This window comes from Notamacropus eugenii, chromosome 3 (genome assembly GCF_028372415.1).
Source record: "Notamacropus eugenii isolate mMacEug1 chromosome 3, mMacEug1.pri_v2, whole genome shotgun sequence".
Classification (NCBI taxonomy): Eukaryota; Metazoa; Chordata; class Mammalia; order Diprotodontia; family Macropodidae; genus Notamacropus; species Notamacropus eugenii.
Window position 1 is genome coordinate 284,243,491 of NC_092874.1, and position 21,065 is coordinate 284,264,555.

Genomic DNA, 21,065 nt, shown 5'->3' on the forward strand with positions numbered 1-21,065 from the left:
AACCATCTGCTTTAAGTTATTACATAAGTCATCATCGTAACAGATACATTATAAAGACTTATTGGATTGGTTTGACTAGATTAGACTGAATTGGGAGAAGTATCAGGTTAGGCAGTTTAGCACCAATATTACTGGCCACCTGGTGGCTAAGGGGAAGACTTATGTGTCCTCTAGCTCAAGAAGGCACAAAAGAAAGTTTTATAAAGCTCTGGGGCGGGGAGAGGGAAAAGGAGGTGGAGAGAAAGTAAAATAAACTCTTGTTCATTGAAAAGAAATTAATAACAACAAAGTTCCCAGTCTAAAGAATTGTCTTTCAGAATTCTGAAATCCCTTTATCTGACCATCATCTCTTGGCTTTCCAGCTCCATCCCAAACCTTACTCATGGACCACACCATGATCTCTAATCCTTGACCTTTCCCTTTCTCCCCTGCAGTTGCCGCTCTCTTTTATTTTCTATTCTTGACCCTCTGTCAAACTAATTCAACTCCACACTATTCTGTTGAGTCCTTGACCACCTTATTACGTCCCTAATTGTTCCAGGCTAAACCTCAGCTTTGGGTTACTCCCACTATCTGCTTCCTTCACTCCTACACACATGACACTGAGGGAAGGTGCCGAAAATCACGCAACTATTTCCACTACATAGTTACATTACACAACTCAACTTGACACTTACTGTTGCTAAATAATCCTACTATTCCTCCCTTATCATCTTACTCTCCCATTCTCCCATTTCTCATCCCTCCTCAAACTTCCCATGGCTCCTGCACCCACCCTCAGTTGAGAACCTTTTTTTCATATTTTGCAGGAAAAAAAAATTGAGGCCATTTGATGTGAACTCCCTTTTTCCCCTCTTCCTCATCTCCCTCAGATGTATTCTGACACTTTCTCCTCCTTCACCCCTGTTTCATCTGATACAGTGGTTTTACTCCTTGCCAAGGCTAACCCCTCTACCTGAATAAGTGATCCCATTCCGTCCCATCTCCTTTAATAGATTGTCCTCTCTTGTCATCTCTGATCTATCACTGATTTTCAATCTCTGGCTCATTTCCTGCTGCCTACAAGTGTGACCACGTCTCCAACAACCTCTAAAAACCCTCCCTTGATTTTTCCATCCCCATTACCTACGTGCTGTCTTATATCCCTTCTGCCCTTTGTGGCTAAACCCTTTGAGAGGGCAATCTACAAAAGATTGCCTCTCTCCTCATTTTCTTCTTAGCCCCCCTACAGTCTGGTTTCCTACCTCATCATTCCATCAAAATGACTGTCTCCAAAATTCGCATGATCTCTTAACTGCCAAATCCAAAGGACTTTTCTCAAGCCTCATTTTTCTTAATCTCTCTGCAGCTTTTGCCACTGTTGATCACTCTCTCCTCCTTGATACTTTCTTCTTCTCAGGTTTTCAGGCATTCTCCCTGGGTTCTCCTCCTACCTATCAATCAGTCTTATTTTCTGGATCCGCATCAAGGTCACAGCCACCATAGGTGTCCTACAGCATTCTCTCCTGAGTATTCCATACTTCTGTTTATTGTATTTCTCCTACACTACATCATCTCCCATGGATTTAATTACCATCTCTATGTTGGTGATTCTCAAATTTGTCTTTCCTGAATTAACCTCTCTGCTGAGATCCAGTCTCATATCTCTGATTGCCTTAAAGATTTTTCAAACTTGATGTCCAGTAGACATCTTTAACTTAACATGTCCAAAACTGAGCTTTACCTCTAAACCCTCCCCCAACTTTCCCTTCCCCCCACCTTCTCTACTGCTGCTTGTCCTTCGTTCTCAAAGAGGACCATGACACCAGGAAGGTGATGCCATGACTTGCACGTGAATTGGATCTAAGTGAGGCAGGACTGTGCAAAGTCACTAGCCTCACTCTCTCCTCCGGAGCCATCTGGGTCCAGTGGCCAGATATAGTTCAGGATAACCTGAGATAATCCCCATCTTTCTTATTATTGTAGAGAATAACAACATCCTCCTAGTCCCCTGGGCTCCTCACTATCTTCTCAAACCGCATATCCAAGCTGTTGCCAAAGCCTGTCCAACATATTTGCAACATTTCTTAAAAAGACCTCCTCTCTCTTTGGACACAGCCACCCCTGCAGTGCAAGTGCTCATCTCCTCAAACCTGGGCTACTGAAGGGCCTCTTGGTGGCTTTGCCTGACTCAAATCTCTCCCTGCTCCAATCCGTCCTCCACTCAATTGCCAAAATGATTTTTCCGAAAGCATAGATCCAAGCTCATCACCCTCCTACTCAATAAACTCCAGTGGCTTTCATGCTGTAGCATCATATACAAAATCCTCTGTTTGGCATTCCAAACCCTTCATAACCTTTCATTACCTCTCTAATCCTTCCAACCTTTCATAACCTTTCATTACCTTTCCAATATTCTTACAACTTCACTCTCTGACTCTTCAGTTCAGTGACACAGTGACGGGTATCCTAGCTCCCTCCATCTCCCAGCTCTGGGCATTCTCTCTGGCTGTCTCCCATGCCTGGATGCTCTCTTTCCTCCTCTCTGAGTCCCAACCTGAATCCCATCTTCTGCAGGAAGCCTTCCCCAGTCACCCTTCCCTCATTTAATCATTTCCTATTTATTCTGTCTATAGCTTGCTTGTTTATATTTCTTTGCTCTTTGTATATATGTTTCATTTTAATTGTATATTTGTTTAATTGTTGTCTCCCCCATTCCATTGGGAGCTCCTTGGGTAAGTTCATTGAGGGCAGGGACCGTCTTTTACCTCCATTTTTTAATCCCTAGCATTTATCACAGCATCTGCCACACAGCAGACCCTTAACAGGGGCTTACTGACCAGCTGGCTGAGCTTCACCCTACCTCACCCAGTTTCTAATCACTTTTAAATGAATGGGTGGGAAGGACAGGAGGGTGTGATCTAACACTTTCCTACTTGCTAGTTCCTTTAGAAGATTAACAGGGGTCTAATTCTTCAGTTGTTTTATCTCTAATCACCTAAATAACACTGAGGATAAGGCTTGGGATACTTTCAGTGCTAACCTTAGTTACCTCTGGCTTCTCTGCCTGAAATGTTCCTGGAGCACAAGCCTCTGAGGACCTAATGTATGCCAAGCCCTGTGCCGCTAGGTGCTGAGGATACAAAAACAAAACAAAACAAAAAAACCAACAAAAACTGCCCCCTGCCTTCTAGGCACTTCCTGGGAAAAAACACGTCCACGTCCACACATTAATGAATATGTAAATATAAGAGTTTGGGCTTTTGGTGGTGAAGAGAAATAAGGAAAGGTCTCATACAGAAAGAACTTGGCTCTTGGTCTCAGCTTTAGAAGGAGCTGCAGAGTGTAGGAGACAGAGAGAGGGATAAACCCTGGAGGGATGATGGGAGAGAGAGTGAGGGATAGGAGCAAGGAGGGTCACCTCTTCTTTAGAGACCAGAGTGAAAAGAGAAGATGGAGGGGGACATCAAGAGCTTTTGAAATGTAGAGAGGGGAGAAGATTGGTGTCAAATGGCCTCTGTTTTCACAGCATAAAGTAAGAGGCAAAGCTTCTGAGAGGGAAAGGGAAGGGTACCCTTGCAGGGAATTCAGTCAAAAATTAGAGGAGATTTATCTGATTTATAGCTTGTTTGTACATAATCATTTGCTTATTGTCTCTCTTCTTAAATTGTAAGGTCGTCAAGGATATGGACTATTTTTGCCTTTCTTTGTATCCAAGTGTTTAGCACGGTGCTTGGCACATAGGAGGTACTTAATAAATATTGATTGATTGCCATTCTACTGGATTCCAAGTCCAGTCTCCTCTCCTATGCACCACATAGCCTCCAGGCTCAGCGTCCAATTCCTTCAACTTTTCCTCATATCATGGAATCTCTGGAACCACCACCTTCAGTTTTCCCTGTCTATAAGCTAATTTGTACATAATTGACTCCACGTTGTCTCCCCCATTAGATTGTAATGTCCTTGAGGACAGGGATTGTCTTTTACCTCTTTTTGTATCTCCAGTGCTTAACAGTGCCTGACACATAGTGGGGGTATAATAAATGTTGATTGATCAACTGATTTGAAGAGTAAAAGGATTGTCTTGTAGTATCAAGGGGTTCTGTTGGGATCAGAAGACAGTGGTCACAACCTGGTTTTCTTCTGTTCTATCTAGCAGCTTCTCAGAAGCCGTAGGGGAGTTACATGGTGTAGGGAGGAACCTGGGGTTGGGATCTCAATAAGACACTGGAGGATAAGGAGGCAAGTGAATCAAGAGTAGGGGGGGACTTTAAGTTGAACTGGTTAACTATAACATCCAGATTGCCTTCTCTTTAAAGATTTACCTTCTCCAAAGTAAAGATTGAAAGATTAAACCTGTCAAGGTTAACACCCACCTCCTTTTCCTTTCTCTATCTCCCCTCTCTGCCTCTTGTATAATGTCTTCAGGAACAGGGAGTGTGTTACTAATTAATCTTTATATCCCTAGCCTTTACTATGTTGCCTTGCCCATTTCAGGGTTGGGGGTATCATTCAGGCAGGGGGTGTCTAGATTTGTGATTTCACTGTTGAGGAAATGAATATTCAATGAGGAAACTCCTACCAATGTAGTTGCCAGGGCACTCTTAGAAGTTAAATGATTGACCCAAGGTCACCCAGCCAGTGTAAGAGGTGACATGTCAACTCAGGTCACCCTGACTCAGATGTTCTTCCCACTATGATACCCAACTTCTTATCTTATCAAATGTTGGTTGTATTGAATTGTCTAGTGTTAGAGACACACTTGACACTAATGAAGTATCAAGGAAAATTTATTACAGCAGAGTTTAGAGGAATTGAAAACTTTGGCCAAAGCACACCCCTACTCTCTTTTCAGGAGGAAGGAGCATTGAATACAGAAGCTAGATGAGCTATATACCATTAGTTGAAGATAGGATCCTCCCACCAGGAGACAGATTGATCCATTCTCCATCAGGTCACCATCTTCTGTACATGCCCATTATATAACCCCCCCCCTTAGTGCGATTCCCCCCTCCCAAACATGTTCTAACATAGGACACATGATCAGAAAATGGAGGCATGATTTTACACAGGGTGTGTGTACTTATATACATGAAGTTCATTAAGCAAGTACAGTCAAGAAAAGCCTTCTCCAGGTAACTCTAGGTCATTTTTCTTGGCTAGTTCCCCCTAGCTGTAGATTTGGTTCCTTTATCAAAAACTTTGTAATTTTCTGAAGGCCAGTGTCTGTCTTTTGATTGGTTGAGTCCACCTGAGGTCTGCTGGCCTTCTTAGTATCTGATTTATCCTCCTGGACTTCATCAACTAACAAAAATTACTGTGGAAACCATACTTTTGCTGACATCTAGGAAGGACATTTAAATGTATAATAAATGCATTTGCCTATAGAGATCAGCAAATCAGATTTCCTATGGCATGCTCCCAGAACATGTCACAATTTTATTAACATGGAAGTTATGAACAATTTTTACAGGGAAATCGCAAAAGTGTAAAGGCTTATCTTAAAAAACAAAAACAAAAACAGGGGATGTAGCCAAATAGCAACAATAAAGCAACCTTCTACTTCTATTGCTACAAGGCTAGAACACAGTAGTCTCTACAGAATTGAAAATAAGTATCACACAAGCACATGGAACAAATACAAAATGTCAAAAAGGAAATGGAGTAAAGGAAATTAATAAGGAAGCACACGGGGGCAAATTGCAGGGGGTAATATTTTTGTCCTACTGTCATCTTAGGATGTCAAGAGAAAGCAAGGGAGTGGTCCCCTCGGGATGTAGAAGGAGGATGGAAAAATGTCAGATGGGATGGGGAGGCAAGTTTAGGGTTGTGATTTGCATAACTGGAGCGGGCATCCAAACTGATGAGAACTCAGACACTAGGATTTGTTGTTGAATTCTCGGTGCCTGGCAGATAAACCAGTGCTTTATAAATGTTTACTGATGGATTGATCTGGCAGTTGAAGCTTTTCAATATTGGGTTTTATGCTATCACCCTCTTGAATACTATACAATTGCTCTACTTTCTGCCTCATGTACATCATTTCCTGCCTCCTTGCTTTTGAACTGGGCAGTCTCCCAGGCTTAGAATGTACTCTCTCGCCCCATAGAATGCAAAGGAACATAGATTCAGAGCTGGATAGGACTTTAGAGACCATTATCTCTTTATTGTACAGAGGAGGAAACTGAGATTCACTTAGTGAAAATGGGAAAACAGAGCGGTAGTTCCAAAATAACTCAAGTTATCACTATAATTATTTTCTATAAGGATCACAAAGCAACTGGTGGCAAGGACATGGAGAGAATGTTTGGCTTTCGTTCTGATACAAGAGAACTACAGATGTGCCCACATATCATGAACCTAGTATAAGCATAGCTTCTATAATATGTAATGCAGCCCTCCTAACAAGGAACTCCACAGAAGATGATGTCCCGGCTTTGGGCTGGATCACTTGTTTGTGATAATCCCATAGTCCTTCGAGGTTTCTAGGAAGCTCTGGTGTTTTTCCTGTTGCAAAGGAGACCTTGAGGTGTGTGCAGAGGGTCCGAGGGAGGGCATTCTGAAGAAGGCTAGGAAACGTTCACATTTGACATAGAAAGTGAGTAAAAGAGGACATTGTGGTTTGGAGCACGGAGCTGCGGAGCTGAGGCCAGGGGAACCAGGTCCGATCGTAGCTCTGCTACTGGGGAGCCACTGGGCATCGCTTCTGCACTCTGTGCCTCAGTTTCCCCATCTGTAAAACGAGGGGGTTGCCTAGAGGCCCTCAGAAGTTTCCTGCAGCGCTAGCTCTAGGTCCATGAGTTTAGGTCTTTTCACCTCCCCATGCCTCAGTTTCCCCATCTGCAAAAGGATGGGGTGGCACTAGATGCCTCGAAGGTCCCCTGCAGCGTTAGGTCTACCACGAGCAAATCGTGCACGAGCTAACAGGCCGAGTCCTGTTCTCCCTCCTCCTCCCTCCTCCTCCCTCCTCCTCCCTCCCGGCTCCGCCCCTCTCGGGGAAAGCGGCCCCGCCCCGCCGGCGCGCTTCCGCCCGCCCACGTGACGTTCCTCTCGCGGCCCCGCCCCTCTCTCGCGCGGTCATGGCGGCGTCCAGAGCCGCGGCGCGCACGTGAGCGAGGGCCCCCCCGCAGCGCTAGGGTCTCGGTCGCTGCCCCCGCCCCTCTCTCCGCAGCTCGGCTCCTGAGCCCGCCGACCCGCCCGGCGCTCGCAGCCATGAAGCCCAAACCCTTTTCCCACAAGACGGAGAATACGTACCGGGTGAGCGCGGGGCCTTGACCGGCCCGGGGGCGGGAACCAGGCCCGGCCGGGGAACGGGGCGAGGTGCAGGGCCTCGGATTCCTCCTCTGGGGATGGAGGGGGAGGTCGGAGCAGCTCGGGCCTACGTGCTGCGGCCCCTAAGCGCGGCGCTTTGCCCAGCCTCAGTTTCCCCTCTGTAAAACGACGGGCCCACACAGCCCGCCGGCCGAGGGGCGGGGCCTGCCCTTCCGCAGGGTCTCTCTAACTGATCGGCCCCCAAGCTCTTGCTCTCAAGGGTCTTCCCCTCCACCTTGGCATCCTCCCTCCGGCCTGGGAGCGCCCAATCCGGCGGGGCAGACCCTCCGGGCAGCGGGGCCGAGCCTCGGGCTGGGGCCCCGGGAAGCCCGCTTCCCGCAGACGCCAAGCTTGCCATCCCCTTCCCTTGCGCTTCTCTTGGGTGCCCCTCCGGAGGGGCGGGGCGGGGTGGGGGTGCCGCCATCCGTACAGGTGAGGGCAGAAACGAGCAGCTGGCGTCTGTAGCGCGTTCAGCTCTGCAAAGCGCTTTGTAGAAATCGGATGGAGGAGCTCTTACGGTTACTTAATAATAATGTCAACTGTGTAGCGCATTCAGGTCTGCAAAGTGCTTTGCAAATACCTCATTTTACCCCCCCAGAGCCCTGGGAGGAGGAGCTCTTAGGGTTATTTAATAATAATAGCATGTATATGTCACTTTCAGGTCTGCAAAGTGCTTTGCAAATACCTCATTTTACCCTCCATAGCCGTGGGAGGAGGAGCTCTTAGGGTTACTTAATAACAGCATTTATATAGCAGGGTGCTTTGCAAAAAATTTCGTTTTACCCCCATAGCTTTGGGAGGAGGAACTTTAGTGCTTTACAGTAGTATTTCATTTTATCCTCGCAATCTTGGGATGGAGCTATTCTTACAGCTATTTAATAATAATATTTAATAATAATTATTTAATAATGACAACATTTATATAGAGGTCTACAGAGTGCTTTACAAATATTACCTCGTTTTATCTTCACAATCTGGGGAGGTAGGCATTTTATAGTTATTTAATGATAGTATTTATATAGCACTTTTAAAGTTTGCAAAGTACTTTACAAATATTGTCTCATTTTACTCCACCATCTTGGGAAGTAGCTGCTCTTATGATTACTTAATAATAACAGCATTTATATAGACAGAGTTTGCAAACTACTTGACACAAAATATCTCATTTTTTTCTCCAAGTCTTGGGAGGTAGGTACTATTTTCATCTTCCTCCTCCTCATCAAGTGCCTTAAGGTTTACAAAGTACTTTACAAATATGTCACTTTATCCTCAGTCTTGGGAGGTATGAGTTTTTGTGATTATTATTCATTAGAATACCTAGTGTTTATATAGGGCTTTTAAGGTTTGCAAAGCTCTTTACAAATATTTTGTTCTCAGCAAACTTGTGAGGTAGGTGCTAACCCCATTTTACAGTTGAGGAAACTGAGATTGAAAGAGATTAAGGGTCACCCAGCTAGGAATTGTCCGAAATGGGTTTGAACTTGGGACTTCCTAAATCCATGTCACTTGCTCTGTCCACCAGACCATAGCACTTTCCTTAAGGGAAGGGATTTTCAGACAAGTAAAATTCATGAAGCCAAGTCCATGCATATAATCCTAGCACCCCAAACCAGTGTCAGGTGCTTCGTAATGGTTTGATGTGTCTGTAATCATCCTGTATGTTTTCCATTTTCAGTTTCTTACCTTTGCTGAACGTCTCGGGAATGTTAATATTGATATCATCCATCGGATTGATAGGACTGCCAGTTATGATGAGGTAAGAATGTCATCTATAACACATCTTTTCGTTATTTAAAATACATTTAAAAATGGATCACTGTTGGTGTATCTGGAAGAGTTTTCAGGTTGATTGTATTTTGATCAAGTGTAATGCAAGGTGGTCATTATAATTGATGTTTTATGCCATGTTTCAGACCTTGCGTAGTATTTGACCTACTCAGGTTCCTTCCAGCTCTCCCAACTTTTTTTTTTTTTGGGTGGAAACTTAACATGGTTTTATCTGTTGTGGGGAACTCCTTGTGGGAACACCCTTTGATGATGCAGATCTGCTACAACTCTTCTATAAATTTGAGACTTAATTTCCTGAGCCTTTGAAAAGTTCTTGCCCTGGGTCACACAGCCAGCAGTGCCCGAGGCAGGGTTTGAATTCAGGACTTGCTCACTCTCTCTATCTACTATACTAGGCTGAGGAATAATTTCTAGTGTGGTAATTCCTTCTTTCTACAGGGGGAAGTTTAAGGCAAGGAGGAAAAATCTCATCAACTTGATGCCTCACACCTAAATTCCCCCAAATCCTACCTAACTGCTACCTCTGGTTTCTGGTCTCGTGTTCCTTCCTTCTACTGCTCCCTAGAGAAGCTGTTTACTGAGTTTTAATGCCAGCCTACTAGAAATGCCCTCCCCAGCTTGACCCCAGACTGGACTAGAGTTCTGTTCTGAAATAGAATGTACTGATGCCACAATGGGGTTATGGATTCTCTCTTACCAGTGGTCTTTTTGAAAAAATATTTCCCTGTTTTGGTTACAAATTTAGCAGTTATCTATAAGTATTAACATTTTCAATGTACAAAGAACAAGAAAGGATATTGTATATTGTGTCCAATTAAGACTGCCCAGGGCTGATAGATAGCAGTTGTACTTCCTGCCTCTTGGTAGGGAGGATGGACTGGTAATGCATAATGAGACCCATCTTTGGACACAGCTGAAGTATGCTTAATTATATCTATTTGTTACAAGAAAGGAGGCTGTTTTGGAGGAGGAAGGAAAGGAGAAAAGAAGAGAGTGAACAGCTGTAATAATACAAAAAAATTCTATCATTAAAACATTTGAAAGATAAAATGAAAAAGTTCACAACATGACAACAGGGCATTTTGTTGCTACTATGCTAAATTTAATATGTATTTTTTTAAAAAAATTGAACCTGATATAGGTTATATACATGCAGTCATGTAAAACTTTCCATATTAGTCATTTTGTACAAGAAAACTCGAACAACAACAAAAGAAGAATGGAAAGAAAGTAAAAATCAGTATGTTTCAGTCCACATTCAGACAACATCAGTTCTTTCTTTCTCTGGGATTGGACAGTAGGCTTCTTCTTGAGTCCTTTGGGATAATTTCGGATCTTTGTGTTGCTAAGGAGAGCTAAATCATTTACAGTTCTTCATCTCACAGAGTTTGCTGTGACTGTACAACATTCTCCTGGTTCTGTTCACTTCACTTTGCATCAGTTCCTGTAAGTCTTTACAGTGAACTCTGCATTTTTAAATGTTACAGTGCTCCCCTACTTTGACATTACTGTCCTTCCCTCCTAAATAGAAAAAAAAGCGTGTGTGTGAGAAACCAAATACTGAACCACAATCATACTCGGGCAGAACGTGTCCACACAGTGACCATATCCACAGATTGTATGCTGCCCCTTGTATGTCCCTCACTACGGCCAAGAGGCGGCTAACAGGCCTCATCATTGGTCCTCCTCATTCTCAAGACACTCAGAGTTTGTTCTTACAATGTTATTGTCCCTGTGCAAGTTGTTCTCCTGGTGCTGTTCACTTCGCTCTGTCAGTTCGTACTAGGCACGCATTTCTGCAGTCCTTGTCATCACAACACACTCCACAATTCATGCAGCCAGCCTCCAGTTGGTTATCCCCTTCGATTCTAGTTCTTTGCTTTGTCGTTAGCTCCTCTTGACCTCCCTTCAGATCAGCAGAGCTCTTTTGCTTGTGGCTGTTGCCTCCAGTCTCCCCTCTCATTGTCCACCCCCACCCCCCCGTTTCACCTTCCAATTTGACGTGTTTTCTACACAGCACTGTGTCCTCTTCAGATAAAGAGTGGGGTTCATCCAGTTGCTCCACTCCACAGCCCCATCTCCTCATCTCTCCTAGGAGACATGACAAGTCTCACCTTCATCCTACACCTTTTACAAACCTTCTTTCTGTCCCCATCTTCAGACTCTTAGAATTGCACCAACCCAGGCCCTCCCTTAGGCCCCTTGCAGGGATATTTGATGGGATACTGGTTCTTTCTTGTTAGAATGTTAGCACTGTATCATCAGCCAGTTGCTCCTAATTACTTGCATGGATTTACCCTTGTGGGTTTCTCTTGACCCTTGAGTTTGTATTTCAGAGTCCTACTGAGCTTTTAATCAGGAATGTTTCCAAGTCCTCTGTTCCATTAAAGGTCTATTCCTTGCCCCATTTGATTATATTCTGTCTTTCAGGGTAATTTATTCTTGTTTAAAAGCCTGTATCTTTTCCTTTTTGGAATATTGTATTCTGAACTCATTTTTAGTAGAAGCTACTAGATCAGATGTGACCCTCATTAATTCTATGATACCTGGTCAGCGTCTCGTCTCTCTGGATGTTTGTAGGGTTTTCTTTGACTTGGGAGCTTGAATTTTGGCTGTGATACTTTATGGAGCTTCTTTTCCGGAAGTGATGAATGACTTCCTTCTATCTTTCTTGCCTTCTGGTTCTAATAGATCTGGACAGTTTTCATTTATGATTCCTTGAAATACGGTGTCTGGTTTTGGTTGTTTTTTTGTTTTGCTTTTTGCACATGGTTTTTAGGGATTTAATGATTTCTCTCTTACTCTGCTTTCCAGGCTAGTTGTTTTTGACATGATTTTTGAATAATTTTTTTCAGTTTCTTGATTTTATTCTGATATTTCTTGCTGTCTCAGGGAATCATTGACTTGTGTTTGATCTATTCTGATTTTTCAGGGATTCCATTTTTGGGGAGGCACCTGGACTCTCCTGGAGGTGGTGGGGAAGTCCCATAACTCTCTATGTAGTTTGCATAGGGATGTTAGTTAAACCTGTAGGAGCCAAAGAGGTCAGAGAGAGAGAGAGAGACGGATGAGGACTGAGAACAAACCATCAGATTGGGCAATTAAGAAATCATTAGTTACTTTGGATAGAGCAGTTTCAGTGGAGGGATGGGTTAGGAATGAATGAGAGAAGATGGCTGAGAAAGGGAAGAAAAATAGAGGATGATCCCTTGAGGGAATGGAAGAGTCTAGTGAGGGTTTTCCAGGGGTGGGCCAGCTTTGGGCATATTTGAAAGCAGTAAGGAAAGAACCAGTAAATAGAAAGAGGTTGACTAGGGAATTTTTATTAAAATTAAATTATACTGACTAAAGTATCATGAATTAACTCTCAGTACAAAGATAATAGTAACCCTTAGCTGCTTTAAAGTTTTTCTGAACAGCCAGTTTTGTATTTTAAAAATAAACAAAAAAGGATTTTGCAGTTTAGAAAGACTTGCCTAAGGTGTAAATCCCTTTCAGTTCATACTTGGAGGATTGCCTTTGTTATGTCATTATCTGTACTTGTGTTTTTGTCAGAGGGTTTTCACTTGACTTGTTAACCAATGCAGTGTTTTGGTTTTATAGGAGGTAGAAACCTACTTTTATGAAGGTCTACAGAAATGGAGAGAATTGAACCTCACAGAGCATTTTGGTATGTTCAGAGTTTACTAACAGATTCATCAGTGGTGGTATTGGATATTTTCTCTGTTAACAGATAAACTTCTGTATTACTATATAATAATGAGAGTAATTCTTTCCCCTCTACCCCTTTTTAGGAAAATTTTACAAAGAAGTTGTTGGCAAATGTCAGTCATTCAATCAGCTGGTTTACCATCAGGGTGAGATTGCCCTGAGCTTGAAGACTCACCTGCAGATCAAGCACAGCCTGGCCTATCAGCCACTTTTGGAGTAAGTTGCAGGCTCTTTGGTTAAGGCCCCATAGTGTGACTGCCCTTTCAGGAAAGAGGTTGTCCCACTGGACCATGAGGGAAGGCCTATTGTATGAAGTAGGCATCCTCAAGCTGACTCTGGGTTCTCAAATGCTGTGCTAATGGACAGCTAGTACTAGTAGGTACTACAAGCTGGAAGGGTGTAAAAATCAGCAAGTGTTCTTTGTAAGGCCCTCTGTGATCCTCTGACCTACAGATCCTTGAAGTGTGATAGAATTATCAGTGGTTTATGAGTCAGAAACAAGAACCTGTGCTTTAACATGTGCTATTTGAATATTAAAATAGATGTCATTTATATGAAACATTGACATACTGTGGTGCTGAATATATTACAATTATATTATATTGTATTTTATAATTATGTAAAATAGCTATGTGTGTATGCATATGTATTTTCCTGAGCAACCAGGTGCTTGTGTTTTAAAAATTAACAGAAAAGGAATTTGCAGTTTGGAAAGGCTTGTCGTAAGGTATAAATCTTTGTTGGTTCATCCTTGGAATGTTGCTTTTGTACTATCATTAATAATGCTTGTGTTTTGATTAGAAAAGTTTTTATTTTTTTAAATGCACACATACACATAGCATTGACTTTACAACAGTGGTGTACATGTATTTTATTTGTAATTTAGTATGCTATATGTAGCATCTTATGATATATAAAAGGTGCATATATATCTTCAAAATATGAGAGGGTGTGTGTGTGGAGAGAGCTTTAAAAATCCCTCCGCTTCCCCCTAGTACTGTATGATAAAGTTACTGGATTAATAATATTTCTCTTTATGTTGATAGAGAAAGTAGCCCTTGTCTGATGATTGTTTATTTCTTTGCTGGGCTCTAAGAATAGAAAGAATCTTTTAAATGTCTGATTAAGCACTAATTTGTAAGTGCTTTGATATTTGAAAGTCATTCTCATATTCTGTGAACTGGCTGGCATTGTCTTCCCCCCCCTTAAGTTTGTTTTTCTGGACCACAAGGAGGGATCAGACTTGCAATTTCATGGAAATAAGGAAATGAGGTCAGATTTGCCTCTACCATCTCTGCAATTTATAGTTTTAGTTTTGTAGGGCCCTGAGAGGTTAGACATGCCAGGGGTCACGGGAGCAGGATGTGTCAGGGGCATTTGACCTAGGTCTTTCTGACCATGAGGCCCATCCCACATCCCTTCTCACCCTACTGCTGATGCTCCAGATACTGGCAGATTTTGGAGTCTTAGTCTTCTGACATCACAAATGCCTTTTTGTTATTTCCAATGCAGCCTGGTTGTTCAGTTGGCTCGGGATCTTCAGACTGACTTCTATCCAAATTTTAAAGATTTTTTCCTGGCCATAACAGCAATTCTAGAGACCCAGGACACTGAGTTGTTGGAGTGGGCTTTTACTTCCCTGTCTTATCTTTACAAGTACTTATGGAGACTTATGGTCAAGGACATGCCAAGTATATACAGGTAACTTTCTCTTTTGTCTTGTGTTCCCCCAGGCTACCTTTTTACCCTTATCCCCAATTACCTCCTTTAATTAACTGTCCAACCCCTCTTTCCCCTTTTAACATGTAAAAGCACAGTTTGCTATAAAGTAATAAAAACAGTCAATTCTTTTAAGTAGCCCTGTAAACTCTGAGGATCCTCATTACAATTTCTCAGTCTCACAGATTGAGCCCCTAAGCAAGCCTCTCTTTTCCCCTCCTTGTTTGCCCTGAGAGACTGGGGGAGTCACTTCCCAGTGCTGTTGGCTTGAACCTCCATACCTCTGTGTTATCCCTAGTGTTAACTGCTACTGATTAGCACCCCAGTTTCATTTAACCAAGAATCAGCTTTTATTAAAAGGATGTACTCCAAAGCAGAGATAGAGTTATACACAAAGATGTAGTACACACAGCTTTCTCCCAAAACAGAGGACGGGATCAGTCATAATCCCCTGCTTGTTTCCTTAGTCCTTGAAAAAAGGGATGACAATTAGAGCCTCTGCTCCAAGATATTCACCCCACCAAGCTCACTTCTGGACCATTGATGGACAGGTCTGTGCCTTGGGGGCCATGCTGCTGCCTACCTCTCCTCACTGCCCACATTCCAGTGTGGATTCCAGCTCGGGGACTTGGAGCACTCAGTATTCTGACCTTACCAAGCTCAGGTTGTGTCCACCTCCAATCAGGGACAGTAGACTGAATGGACCCAGAATCCTTAGCAGGCCCACGTGCCCAGAGGGCACGTAGCAGAGAGCTTCCGGCATGCCTTGCCTCCTGACTTGGGCATAGCTGGGCAGGCATTCAAAAGATTCCTTAATGAAGCCTTCCTGATATTCTGTAACACTGACTTTCTGTGCCCTTGGTTTTCTCACTTTGCTCTTGGGACTAAACATGTGTATTTCTGGTGGCCCCTTCCTTGGGGGCCTCTACTTGTTAGGTCACTGTTAAGGAATGACTTGTTGGTTATCAGATCTCTCCCACTTCCCTTCCAGTTTATACAGTACTCTCCTGGCTCACCATAAACTACATATAAGGAATTTTGCAGCAGAAAGCTTTACGTTTTTGATGAGAAAGGTAAGCCCTGTATTTTTTTTAAAAGTGTCTATGAAATTGCTTATTCATAGAACAGAATAGAGGAGAGTCGCCTTTGAGGAGCAGAAGCAGTTTCTGTAATCTGTCCCTGCTCTGAATTCAGTTCAGCTCTGTATAGGCATGGACAGGCTGCAACGCATCATGTATGGGTAGGGACTGACTTAGCAGAAACAGCTGCTGTGGACCAGGTGGAAGCAGACTGGTCAGAGCAAGAGTGAGGGGTGATGGGACAGCCTGTGTCTAGACAAGGTAAGAAGAACAGGAGGAAGACCCTAGCCCCGAAGGCAGGTGGAGGAGAATATACACCATCAACAGGCATTGTTAGAGAGGATGCCCTCATAGAGGAGATCACAGGTCCCAGGGGTGTATACATCAGAGCAGACCAGTCTGTGGGGATGTCAACACGGAATAGCCCCTGCCATTTGACATCTTCTAGTCCATCTTGGGTCAATGTGTCTCCTTTCTCCTCCAGGCACCTTGTGTCCTTACCTGTATGGGTAGGTGTTGTGCTTCTTTACGTCAGGGGTATGTCAGTCCCATTTCTGTATGGGTCCTGGACCCCTCTGGTTGTCAGTCTGGGGAAGCTGCTGGACTTCTTCTCACAATCATGCTTTCAGATGCATAAAATAAAATGCATAATACTACCAAGGAAACCGTGACTGAAATACATTTGTCAAAGTATTAAATAACAAGTTGAGAAACACAGGTGAAGAGCCCTGCCCCAGTAGAACAGGAGCCTGAACAGCAGAGTCTTTGATTTTGTCTTCTCAGCATTACAGATGCTTTGTAAATATTTGTCCCTCAGAATTCAGTTGAATTTCCCCTTGGGCTCAGTTCATGTTTTGTATTAATGCAGTGACAGCATTTGGGTTTTTGCTGCACACTTTGCCAAGTTTCTATTAAGCATTTTTTTTAGCATATTCCTGAAAGGCTGCTTTTGATTTGAGTCACATATAGTGCTTTTGATAGCTAGCTGGCTGTAGAGACAGTGAACATTTATTAGGCATTTACTGTGGCAGGCTCTGTGCTAAGGGCCAAGAATGCCAGTAGAAGCAGAGAGTGAGTCCCTCCCCTTCAGGAAGAGGGGCATGTAGAGGGGAATGGGGGGAATGGGAGGGACAGGAAAACTCTGAGGCCCAGTTCTGGGCTGGGCCTCACCAGTGCCGGAAAGTAGGGATGGTTTCATGGGTTGTATTTGCCCCAGCACAGCTCGTGAGCCCTAGTGGGTACTAAATCAGTGCCCACTGATTGATTAAGAGATGAGAGCATTTGTAGTGGCTTTGACAGGTGATGATAGGTGTGAACTCATTCACTGGTTAGCAATGTTTGTATTACTAGTGCTTCCTAATGAAACAGTAAAATGGTGGGCATATTTCTCCCTATTGTAGTTTGTAAACCATCTGTAAGAGTGAGTCAGTGTAATTTCATTTGAGAGACACCGAGTGTTACTTTATGTGATGAGCTAATGTTTAGGTCATGGGTCTTTAGACCAATGTTTACATAAGGGTATGTATACTTAGTTATAGCAGTTTGAGATAAATTTTATTACTTTTAAATGTTTTTTTCTCTGCATTAAATATACCTGTTAACAGTTTACAAATAAACAGAAAATAAATAAGATGATTGGCTATAAGTTGGACATTTTAAAAGCTGTGAATGACATTCTTCTGGGATTTTTCTCTAGGTTTCGGATCAAGACAGCCTCTTTAATTTAATGTTTGTTGACCTTGGCAAACATCCCACAAAAGTGGAAGGTGTTGGACAGTTACTTTTTGAAATGTGCAAAGGAGTCAGAAATATGTTCCACTCCTGTGCCTCCAAGGTAAATAGGGAGGGGAAGGGGTTGGATGGAGGAATGAAAGGAAGTAAAGAATGATTTGGGGGGAAGCAGTGAGAGGAGTGGTGTCCTGGAGGACTTTTGCTTGCTTATTACATCTCCTGGTTCAAGGATCTGTTCCTGTCATTCCTGATATCATTCTGGGGCAGTCACTTCAATCGCTTGCTCTGAGAATTGACCCTTCTCCCCAGCTCTGTCCTTTGGCCTTCCTCTTGGTCCTGTTGGATCCCTTTTTCCTTTTTTTTTTAAAGCAATATTTGTTTTGGCTGTTTGCCGCAAATCCCAGAGGATGTGCCTTCTGGAATTCTCCATCTTTCCCCCGGTGAGAGGGCACTGATAAAAGATTTCTGCTCCAGATTTGTTGGTTCCCTGCTAGACTTAGGGGAAGGGAACTGAAAAATGATTCTTGATCCATAAATCAGTTCTGAAAAGGGAGGGAACTAAGGAAGGAGTGACTGGAAGATTTTGAGAAACGGGAAGGAGGGAAAGCAAATGCCCTCCTGAGCCCTGTCTCCAAAGGACTTCTCAGGTGTTGTTTTAAGCTATTTGTTGGCTATTGGTCTACTTTGCCTTAGTTGATATTGACACCACCCCATCTCCCCTTCAGGCTTCGTTCTCCTCGTGCTGATTCCGGAAGACCCATTCTCAGCAGCCAGGGTCCACTATAGTCTACAGGCCATGCATAGATCAGCAGAATGTGCATCTTCTTCCTCCCTTCCCCCTTGCTACTCTATAGTGGGTCCAGAGGCCTCCAACTACAGGCCTGGGCTCCCTAGTGCAGCCCACCAGATTAAAAAGCAATAGGGAAATGTTTGACATCATAAATGACAATTCAGTAGAACAAAGGTACTGTTGATTTGTAGTTTTCTAAGTCAGTATGGCATCGGTAGGGATCTGGTGTAGGGATGGAAGGCCAGCCTTGGAGTCAGGAGGGACCTGGTTTTGAATCTTGACTCTGGCTGCCATTAGGTCGGTCAGTAAGTACCACATGCAGTTCCCCAAGACTACAAATTACAGGCAGATTGCTGATTTGTGTCAGTGGCATGAGGAGTTCTGTGCTGACCTTTGAAATCACAGGGCCAAGCTCCATCACAGAATCCCAAAAGGCCTGTCTCTCAAGGGGCTAATTGGGGGCATCTTTTGGAGACAGTAGGAGAGAGGGGGCCTGAGTTCTGAGGTGGTGCTTTAGCTGAAGAACTAAGCAGGAACAATTGTAAGGGTGGCATGAGTAATCTTATGATCAAACAAAAATTGTTCTTTGGTATTCACTCATTTATTCATCCATCTGTCTGTCTGTTCATTCATGGAACTGGATCTATGATTTCTTGAGTGTTGGGAACTCCTGATGAGAAAGCTGCACCAATTCAGATCAGCACCTTCTCTGAAACTCACAGTATTGGAGAGTTTGGTGAGGTCACTGAGAAGGTCACACAGCCAGGGGTCTGTCAGAGGTAGGAGTAGGACTGGAACCCAGGTCTCGCTGACTCCCCAGGATCCACAATTGGCCCTCTCACCACTTTGCCTCTCAGTCTCCTTTCTGTGGGCAGTTCACATGTGGTTTTTTGTGTTCGTCATCTTCTTCATGAGAACTTTCCTTGTAGCCTGTTCAGTACTAGGACTTGGTGAACCTCAGGCATCTGATTTCTAAAGTGTACTTTATCTGTCCTCTAAAATCTTGCTTTGTCAATTCCTCAAACATGAACATCAAAGCTGGAACGTTTTGGAACATGTTTGGAGTGTACTTTGAAGCTTTATGTTAAAAAACATCTTGGCAACTGGTCCCATCACTTCCTGACAAACGAAGAAGAGAGAGAAGCAGCATCAGATTTTATATTCTTAGGCTCAAAGATCACTGTGAATGATGACTGCAGTCATGAAATTAGAAGATGCTTGCTCCTTGGAAGGAAAGCTACGGCAAGTCTGGACAGCAGAGACATTACCCTGTGGGCAGAGATTCATATAGTTGAAGCTGTGGTTTTTTCAAGTAGCAATGCATGACTGTGAGAGTTGGATTATGAGGGAAATTGAGCACACAGAATTGATGCTTTTGAACTGTGGTGTTGGTGGAGACTTTTGAGAGTCCCTTGGACAGCAAGGAGATCAAATCATTCAATGCTTAAAAGAAATTAATTCAGGCTGTTCACCGGAAAGTCCAGTACTGAAGCTGAAGCTTAAATATTTGACCAGATAAAGAGAAGAGGGGATGCATTGGGAAAGCCTCTGATGTTGGGAAAGATTGAAGGCAAAAGAAAAAGGGGATGGCAGAGGATGGGATGGAGAGATAGTGTCATGGAAGCAAGGAACATGAGGTTGGCCAGATGGGTTGGAGGATAGAAGGACCTAGTGTTCTGTGGTCCCTGGGGTTCTGGAGAGTCAGATGTGACCAGATGATTGAACAGCGTCATCATGCTGTAAGCAGGCAGCTGGTGGTGCAGTGGATAGAGCACTGGGCCTGGAATCAGGGAAGCCTGAGTGCAAATCCAGCCTCAAATTCTTACTAGCTTTGTGAATCTGGCCACAGACAATACTGTCTGCCTCTGTGCCTTCCTCTGCAAAATGGGCATAATAGCACTTTCCTCCCAGGATTCTTGTGAAGATTAAGATTAGATTTATGGATAAGATTTGTGAATGGCTTTGGCCTCCTTTGTTGAGTATTGATGAGTGTTATAAACTTTGGAGACAAGGGCTAAAGTATTAATGTAACCTTCCTCCTGGCTTCTCCCAGGCGATCAGGGTAATTCTAAGGAAGCTTGGCCCAGTTACTGAGACCACAGCACAGCTGCCATGGAACCTGGTGGCCAGTGCCCTGAGGCAGATGGTAAAGTCTTCAGCCACCTATGTCTACAAGGACCATTTTGGAGTGTTTTGGGAATGTTTGCAGGTAAGTCTTTGGTTTGGAGGAATTCTGTGATGCATTAATATTTGAGGAGAACTGGCATAGGATGCAGAGGAGGCCCTTGAACCAGGGTTTGGGTTGTGCCTCTGGCACATTGCTTTCTGGCCTTGCACAAGTCATTAATCCCAGGCAGCTTGCTCTAAGACTGTACATTTCAGGTAAGTGCTGGGGTCAGTGTTGATGGAGGGAATTTCCTCATCAGGGACTTCTTGCACCGATGAAATCACAGGGCCAAGCAAAAAGAGAATTCTACACAAGTGCTGGGTTCTCTCCTTGGGTAGTAGTGATTTTCATCAGTCATGCCAACTAATGTTCAGTATATCTTATTTTTCTAATGCCAAACGCGTGGCAAACAGGGCTGTTTTGAGGGTGTCTCAATCAATCAGGAATAATTTAATAAACATTTATTTAGCACTTGCTCTGTGCCAAGCCTTGTGCTACCTGCTTCACATCGATTTTTCTAAGCAAAGAGCTTGTGACCAATGGGGAGTGCCTGTTAGCTTCTGTCTTTCCCTCTCCTTGGCAGGAATCACTCCTGGAGCTCCAGGAGAAAATGTCCAGGCTTCCCAGTTTGGATGGTTCAGACCAAATGGAAAAGCTGCTGCAAATCTACCTCATCCTGGTGAGACACGCCAGTGGCTCCAAAATTGCACAGCCTGAAGCAGTGAGTACGGTGAGTCACCAGCCCTGTGTGTGGATGAGCCATTTGGGGTCCCGGATGCCAGGCCTCATT

The 21,065-nt window shown here is 43.7% G+C and overlaps 1 protein-coding gene and 1 long non-coding RNA gene across 2 annotated transcripts in view; one reads left to right on the plus strand and one right to left on the minus strand.

Moving 5' to 3' along the window:
- Positions 1-6,118: 6,118 nt before the first annotated feature.
- On the minus strand, positions 6,119-7,384 carry LOC140534561 (uncharacterized). Its single transcript, XR_011977364.1, has 2 exons — positions 7,234-7,384; positions 6,119-6,548 (listed from the first exon to the last, which is right to left on the minus strand). It is a non-coding gene; the product is annotated as an uncharacterized lncRNA (long non-coding RNA).
- The window catches only part of UTP20 (UTP20 small subunit processome component), a 95,669-nt gene continuing 81,652 nt past the window's right edge, over positions 7,049-21,065 (plus strand). Inside the window, exons 1-9 of the mRNA XM_072655707.1 lie at positions 7,049-7,236; positions 8,966-9,046; positions 12,682-12,748; positions 12,873-13,005; positions 14,302-14,490; positions 15,500-15,581; positions 17,284-17,421; positions 20,162-20,317; positions 20,859-21,005. Of these exons, the coding sequence (XP_072511808.1) occupies positions 7,192-7,236; positions 8,966-9,046; positions 12,682-12,748; positions 12,873-13,005; positions 14,302-14,490; positions 15,500-15,581; positions 17,284-17,421; positions 20,162-20,317; positions 20,859-21,005 (1,038 nt within the window). The 5' untranslated portion in view covers positions 7,049-7,191. The remainder of the gene's footprint in view (positions 7,237-8,965; positions 9,047-12,681; positions 12,749-12,872; positions 13,006-14,301; positions 14,491-15,499; positions 15,582-17,283; positions 17,422-20,161; positions 20,318-20,858; positions 21,006-21,065) is intronic.